The sequence below is a fragment of the Hibiscus syriacus genome, unplaced genomic scaffold (genome assembly GCF_006381635.1).
Source record: "Hibiscus syriacus cultivar Baekdansim isolate YM2019G1 unplaced genomic scaffold, ASM638163v2 tig00111005_pilon, whole genome shotgun sequence".
Lineage (NCBI taxonomy): Eukaryota > Viridiplantae > Streptophyta > Magnoliopsida > Malvales > Malvaceae > Hibiscus > Hibiscus syriacus.
The window spans coordinates 206,638-215,291 of NW_024062949.1; the positions used below are offsets into that span (position 1 = coordinate 206,638).

Consider the following 8,654-nt stretch of genomic DNA (forward strand, 5'->3'; position numbering starts at 1 on the left):
ATTGGCGGCCAGATTTTAACACAAGACCCAAGTTGTTTTTTTTTTCCTTTACCGAAATGGAAACTTCAAAGATAATTTTATATTATATTTTTATATAATAGAAAACTCATTAAATAGTTTTAATGATGAAAGAAATATTATTATTCTTTTTCCGAACGAAAATAATTGAGTTTCATTAATAATGGAAGAAATATGAAGAGGAAAACAAAATATTAAACCTAAAGATACAAAAAAAAAATCAATTGAGACGATCAATATTAAAATCTAATAATCTTCATAAAAAACAATTGTCTCTGTCGGATGAGATGTTTTACGCGGTGATAAAGGAGTGGTGAGCGAACCAAACAGTCTGACAGGCTTCTTCGCTATACAATTATGATTACATCGACAAACAAATTTTCCAAAAGAGAATATCTACTATACGTGACCACCGATAAACTAATCATAAAATAAATGCCGTGATGTTTTTTGTGCAATAAACAAAACGACCCCACATGTATGCGAAAAAATGCAAAAAAAAATATAAGGATCATGCCACAAGAACATAGAAAAACGTGTCACAATGACAGAGATCGACCAATATTGATTATAATGTTTTAATTTTTCAATAATTCTTCATATATATATATATATATATATATATATATTAAACCCTAAACTCTGGATTTTAAGATCCTAAACCACAACCCTTAACTCCATTAACTATATGAAATAATTTTTCTCATATACACTACCAGAATTAAATTCAAATATTTTATTTGTACTTCCCCATTTTGGAAAAAAAGGGGGAAGAGTTTGGTCAAGAAATGTGAAAGAATTTAAGGTCATGGACACAATTTGGTGCATGTCACATGGAGCAAACGTTGTGGTGACACTTTAGCCCCCTTTTGTTGTCACCCTTATCCCTGAAGCCAAGCATCTGGTTAAATAACAGTTGAGATCGATGCCTTTTTGGTTGCTTTGCTTTTAATCTTTGCCTCTCCAACAAGAGATGCTACGTGTGTGCATATATTTTTCATGTATCGTGGTAACGTTTGGCGAGTCTTGAAGGTGAATTTGAAGCATAGATGAAGCAATTACTAGCAAAAAAACAGCCTAGTTTCGTATAGCGGTGTAGGTGTTATTTATCATCCATATTTAGGGATCGTAATTTAATCCAAAATTAATGAGTTTTGACCTGATCCGACCCGATATAATTATTTTCCTTTTTAAATTAGGGTTTAGGTCAGAATGGGTCAGTTTTGGTGGAGGATGAAAAAAATTCCGACCTGAAGATAATAATATAATTTATTTTTTAAAAAATTATTATATTAATTAAGTAATTATTTTATATCAGATCGGGTCGGGTCAGATTTATATTAGAAAAACTACGATTGGATTGCAGTCAGCCAGTCAGGTGAAAGATATATATATTTTTGGTCAGGTTGGGTTGGGTGGGAGATATATAATTTTTTTTCCGAATCAAATTAACCAAAAACTCGACGTATTGTCATCCTTATCCATACTTCACCCCTTTAATGTTTATAATCTACTTGAATTCATTAAGTGATAAATGTAAATGTTATTCTTTTTAGATAACCCTTAAAATTATTAAAATTATGAGGGTTGTTTCGTAAAAATTTTGAATTGTGAGGGTGTGTTTGGTTCATGGAATGTAAGATTACCAGTGGGAATCAAAGATTACCAGGGAATAGGATTACTGGGAATGTTGTATTTTGTGTTTGGTTGGTTTAACAGGAATGTAAGATTACCGTGTTTGGTTAAAGGAATAAAAGATTATTGGAATATATATTTGACCAAATTGTCCTTATTATATATTTATTTTTTAACAAGTTGGAAAATATTTATATATTTTCTTTAAAAAAATCAATTTCATAAAATTTATATATATTTTTTACAAAATTGAAAATATAAAAAGGTTTAATGAAAGGGTAAAATTTTATTTTAACTCCTGAACTTCATATAAAATTTTAATTATAGATTTTTTTTTGTAAATCTAAAATAGTTTAAGGATAAATTTGTAATTTAACATTCGTAGAATTTTTATTATTCAATGACAGAATAAGCATATTTTTGGAAAAAATAAATTAAGGGTATTTTATTCAAAACGTCGGTAATCCAACAATACCTAAGGAAATGGAGGTGATGACATTCCCGGTAATATACCCCAAAAAATCTACTATTGGTAATGTAAGATTTCCGGGAATTACATTCTCGGCCAACCAAACGGGGAATGTGAATTTCATTCTATAGGAATCTCACATTCCCCCAGCCAAACACACCCTAATGTTTATAATCTACTTGAATTCATTAAGTGATAAATGTAAATGTTGTTCTTTTTAGATAATCGTTAAAATTATTAAAATTGTGAGGGTTGTTTCGTAAAAATTTCGAATTGTCATATATTTTATTTTTTATTGTATTTAATATTTATAATCTATTTATACCTCTTAAATTTTTTAAATTTTGTCAACTTATAAAATTTTAAAAATAAAATGTTAATATAAAATTATGCATACATCCCTATCTGATCACCTAAATTATTAAAATAATTAATCTAAATTCTTTCTAGATCCATATCAGTTATGAAATTAGTAAAACTAATTATATTAAAAAGTAATACCAATTCGATATTTAAATTTTGACGGAAATATATTTTATAGTCAATTATTAACCATTTTTAGAGAACGTCACAATAAAAGATGTGAATATTCCTCCTTTCCCATTCTTTAGCGCAAATAATGTGAACTCTTTATGTAAATTAATGTTAAATCTTATCGAATTCTGACTATTACAAATAGAGCAAATTTGATTAGAAAAGTCGATATTATTTGTGTAGTACTCTATCTAGATTAGTCGATCGATAGGATCTGATGCCCGTAGTTCAAAAAATTAATGTTAAATCTTAAAAATTCCATGCATACCCGTATCTTTTGGTTATGTTTTCATTTCTCCCCCAAAATTTTGAACAATTTGTACTTCGCTTTTGGAATAATTTGCGTTAGGTTTTACTCATCGCTACATATTTGTCTTTTGCTTTTAAAAAAACTTACAATGTTTTTTTACTTGGTCATCACACAGGTAAAACAAAAGAATTTTGGGTAAATTTCCTATGTGATATTTTATTTATTTTTGTGTTTTTGTTATATAACCATTGGTATCTGGTCTATTGATCGAATAATCCAGATCAGGTACTGCAAAAGCAAGGACGATCTCCCCAACCCAGTTTGGTCCATTCGCAATAGTCAAGATTCAAAACCCTGACCTTACTTAGAGATATATTGTCTCTTCTCACTAGACCAACTGGTTGTTTTGTGTTTTTATTTAATCATTTAATTATTTTTTACCCAAAATTAATAATTAGGCAATTTAAAGAGTGATATATTAAAATATAACTAAAATATAAAGTTGAATGTGATTTTGAAAAAATAATAATAAGTGGGTGATCATAATGGAAATTCAAAAATATATAGAATACCAAATAGGTAATTTAGCCTATAATTTATTTTATTACTATTGTAGACATAAGCGATTTATATTATCTATTTTGATCCGATCATGATTTATATCATCTTCATTTTATGTTTTTTTATTATTTATTTAAAACTATATTTTATTTTTAAATATATATTATACAATCTTATGGTATCTAAATTATAAGTATCAAAATGAACAAATTGTGGATAGTGTGGATTGTATTGTGATTCTCGTAGCGTTGGTTGCGTCCACGTTCTCTTGCATGAAAACTAGTAGTTCAGCTGCTTCAGCATTTATTGACCTCAATTGCTTGTTGAGTTATGTTTGGTCAAGTAAAATAAATTAGGGTAAAGTACAACAAATAGTCCCCGACTATGGGATACTATTTTATTAAATCTATTAACTATTAACAGTTATAAAATGATCCTCTGACTATGGAGAGTTGTTTTGTTGAGTCATCGGACTATTAAAAATTACAAAATTGTTACTCGACTATTCATTTTATTCCAGACTTGTCTTTTTCTGTTAAACATTTGCCTACAGTTCGAGTTTTACGTTAACGTACTGACTGAGATATGATAAAATTTGATTTCATAATCTCAAACGACCATCATATCTCAGTCAACATGTTAATGTCCAACTTATACAATCATTATTTTTTTAATGGAAAATGACAAACTTCGAACATAATAAATATTTAATTAACTATTTTGTAATTTTTTATAGTCGAGGGGCTCGACAAAAAAACTTTATATAGTCAGGGGATCATTTTATAACTTTTAATAATAAGTGACTCAATAGAATATTATCATACAATCGGGGATCGTTTGTATACTTTACCCGATAAATTATTAGGTTCTTTATATAAAGTATAATAAATAAAATACATTAGATTTAAAAGGTAACCTTTTTATATGTGTGTCGAATCAGATAAAGTAATATGACGTAAGTATAATATAATATATGTTTAAAGATAAATTTTTAAGGGCAATCGAGAAGTTGGACCGAGAAAACTAGTCCTTTTATTTGAAAATTGTACTTGTTCATTCGGTTCCTTTTCAACGATCCCCTATTTATACTTAAAGATAAACTAGTCCTTTCGATATAATCAATTTATTTATCATTTAAATTAACCCTGTTTTTAAAATAAATTTAATCTTTATACTCTAATTGTATAATAATTTTACTTGTTATATTATTTTATATTTAAATATTCTGATTCCATTACTTTACCAGTAATTATTGATCAGTATATATAAAAAAGTAAAAAAAATTACATGAATATAATATCGTAAAATAGTACATATCCAGTTCTTGGCCCATAGATCTTGATAGGTGATGTTGTGGGTAAAATTGGCTTAATAGGTTAGTGGGATAAAAAAATTGTCCATTAAATTATTTTTAAAGTTAATTTGGGATCTACGATATTTATTACAATGACTTGAATCCACGTCGATGTGATAAGTTATAAAAAAATATTATCTGAATAAACTCGATATATGGACTTGATGAATTTTTCTTGACTATAATATTTATCGTAGATTCGAAATTAACTTTAAAGATGATCTAATAAGCTAATTTTTTTTATCGGTATGACCTGTTTGGGCCAATTTTGCCGATGTCGTGGATTCTGGCCTCTGGGTTTATCGTGTGGTATCGAAACTTCAATCCCTGTTTTGAATAAAAACTTGGGCCAATCCGAGACGACCCAAACAAGCAGATTTTCCCAGTTTCCCATAGCGCAAGAAAAATGGGAAACAAAAGTAGAAGACGACCCATTTTTCCTCGTTAGATTCCAATCTGCTGCAGCTTATTTCTCACTCGATCTCTCCCTTATTTTTTCTCGTCTTGAATCGTAGCGGGTTTATTCTCAACCTCACATTTGTGTGTTTATATATGTATATATCGGTTTTAATATTTTAACCGGGAGAGTTTTTTGTTTTTACGCCTAGGGTTTATGTTTCGATTTGTCTTTTGGGCAAAGAAATTATCAACGAATGCATCGAATTTTCTGATTCAATCTCACTGTTTTGTAGAATTTGTAAGAACCGATCATGAAGCTTGACACCAGCGGTTTAGAATCGGCTGCGCCTGTCTGGGGTGCTCCGAGTGAGCTTGTTGATGGGTTTTCCGCCGCTCCGTCGTTCGAGGTCCCAAACACTACTGATGTGAGTTGAAGTTTTCTGCTAATTGGTAGCACTGCATTAATTTTCTTGGTAAATGTAGAGATTTACGCTTTATTTTATATTTGATCGGTGTGTTGCACAGTTTGATGGGTTTCAAAAAGAAGCTATTCAGATGGTGAAACCTGCTAAGGGTACCACCACGCTTGCCTTCATCTTTAAGGAAGGCGTCATGGTTGCTGCTGATTCTAGAGCTAGCATGGGAGGCTATATCTGTATGTTTTTTTTTTTTTTTTCATTATTTCTTTTTTGAAGTTGTTGATATTTTTTTCAGAAATTTCTTGCTCAGTAAAGAGTCTATTATTCATGGACATTGTAGATTATACCTTGAAATTATTATGATTTTTCTGGGATGGAAATGCTGAAACAAAGTATATTTTCCATTCCTTTTGGTAAAATTTGGCAGCTTCACAGTCGGTGAAGAAGATTATTGAAATCAATCCTTACATGCTTGGCACAATGGCTGGAGGAGCTGCTGACTGCCAGTTTTGGCACAGAAATTTAGGCATCAAGGTAATAGAACAAAAAAGTGCCCTCTTGTGTCAATGGGATAGCATCTTGGTCTTTTTCTCTTTTTGTGTTCGATATCTTATTGCGTGTTATATACTGTATATATTTGCATGTTGGATCTTATGTAAGGAATTGTAGAGAAAAAAAAAGTAGTCTATTGGTCATTTTGACATTCTCATATGTTGCGGTTTTCATTGATGCTCATATGTTGCAATTTTGTATAAAACATGGGGTTATACAATGTAGAAAGTGAGTATGATACTATATCTAGTTTTAGGTGGTTTTCTTTTTTCTTTTTTTGATAAGATTTTAGGTGGTTTTCTTCATTGGATCTATAATCTAACATCAATGTCATGTATATGAGAACAAATGTATTAGAAAAAAAGTTTGGTTTTTAGCATAGCTTACTAATAAACAAAGTAGTCTTAGTGCCCCTTCCAATGTGACTTACACACATAGATTAACCTTTTCAAGTTCTAACCACACGAAATTATTTGTATGATATTGATATTAAGACTATGTACGTAGTTGTGAAATGCCACTCATAGAGCATGTAGATTTTTAATATTAGTTTTTTTTAGTAGGAAGTATTCCAAATGAGTTCACCATTGCTTGGGTAGCTAAATATTGTGGCATTCTGTTTGCGTAATTGCCTTGCTATCAAAATGTAATATTGTAAAACGAAAGTGGAGCACTCGTGCAATACTGTGGTCTGTGCCTTTCCTTTGGTGCCAATATAACCCACAATGCAACCTTCCTGGCTTTCAATTAGTTGAGAAAAATCTTAGACCTCATTATTGTGTTTTTCTAATTATCCTTCTGTGCATGAAGTGCTAATGGACTATCATTTTCTACGATCTAGTGCCGGCTGCATGAATTAGCAAACAAGCGTAGAATTTCTGTTACGGGGGCATCAAAACTGTTGGCGAACATTCTCTACTCTTACAGAGGAATGGGACTGTCAGTTGGAACCATGATCGCTGGATGGGACGAAACGGTATTCAAAACTAAATTTTATTCTTTTCCCCGTTTTCCCCTTGCATTGTATTGCTTGCATGTTTGAACTATCTGCCTAACCTGGATTCTAGGGTCCTGGACTATACTATGTGGACAGTGAAGGGGGAAGGTTAAAAGGAATGCGTTTTTCTGTTGGATCTGGTTCACCATATGCTTATGGTGTGCTGGATAACGGGTATGCAATCTTCTCCATGTTTTTTCATTATCATCGTTCTTGATTAATGACAATATTATGACGTAAAGTTATCATGGTCTACTACTAGTAAAGTTATATTTTAAATTAAGTTCATGAAATGATAAGTTAGTTGTAGAAGCTACATGGTTGGCCAAGAAACTGTGAAGTTATCACGATCTCCTCCTTGTAAAGTCAGGTTTAAAATTATGTTTGTCAAATGATAGTCAGTTTAAGAAGCTACAAAGTTATCAGTCTTATTGTAAAGTTATATATTAATAGACAAGTCAGTGGAGAGGAACGCATTGAAGAAACCTGTCAAATGCTTTATTTTAATGTTTGGGCTCTATCTACTTCCAAGTGCTTCTGTTGAAAACATTTTTTACCTGCGGCTTTGATAATAAGCGTGCTTTGCTGCCTAATCATAATTTTTACCATAATATAATTCTATTCCAGTGAAATCTTTTTGATTTCCATGCTCAATGATAGTATCGCTGTTCCCGTAATTAATTCTATAACTTTGTTTGAGGGCATCAACTTTTCTAACCTTCTAGCATGTAAACCAACGAGTTTCCCTTTTCCTATTCCCATTTTATCAGATTATTCGCTACATTTTTATATTTGCCTCGATTTGTATGATCTGTATTCATACTCTTTTAATATCTTGTTTTGGATTGGTGCTAGCTATCGGTATGATATGTCTGTTGAAGAAGCTGCAGAGCTGGCCAGAAGAGCTATTTATCATGCCACGTTCCGTGATGGAGCCAGTGGTGGTGTTGCTAGCGGTATTCTCTCTCTCTCTCTCTCTCAAGTTGAAAAGATTTTTCTCAGTAACTGTTGTTTGAACACACTTAATTGAATTTAATATTTTATCAGTTTACTACGTGGGGCCAAATGGCTGGAAGAAGCTATCCGGTGACGATGTCGGAGAACTTCACTATAAATACTATCCGGTGATGCCGAGCACGGTGGAACAGGAAATGGTTGAAGTAGCCGCTGCATAAGTGGGATCTAATCAACTTGGGGCCAAGTTGAAGGTTCATAAGATCGGTCAGCGCGATATACTCTCTTATTTTTACGAAGCAGTTTCCTCAACTTCGCCTTGAAAGACAATTTGCTCATGGATCTGGGTGCAAAGTTAGTGTGATAAGAACTTTTCCCCTCAGTTTGAATTCAGTGATCTTCAGTTTGTTGTTTGGTGCTGAACATTTTAATCTGGTTTTAGTAAACTCCCAAGATTTTTATATTTATCCTTGTTTTTTAGGTTCCAAGCATTTTTTACGAGTGAAATAGAA

At 31.4% G+C, this 8,654-nt stretch overlaps 1 protein-coding gene across 1 annotated transcript; it reads left to right on the forward strand.

Moving 5' to 3' along the window:
• Window positions 1-5,193: 5,193 nt before the first annotated feature.
• On the forward strand, window positions 5,194-8,609 carry LOC120149477 (proteasome subunit beta type-5). Its single transcript, XM_039162251.1, has 8 exons — window positions 5,194-5,335; window positions 5,511-5,645; window positions 5,746-5,875; window positions 6,067-6,173; window positions 7,033-7,167; window positions 7,259-7,362; window positions 8,044-8,144; window positions 8,236-8,609. The coding sequence occupies exons 2-8, from the start codon at window positions 5,532-5,534 to the stop codon at window positions 8,361-8,363; spliced, it is 819 nt and encodes a 272-aa protein (XP_039018182.1). The 5' UTR covers window positions 5,194-5,335; window positions 5,511-5,531; the 3' UTR covers window positions 8,364-8,609.
• The last annotated feature ends 45 nt before the right edge of the window (window positions 8,610-8,654 follow it).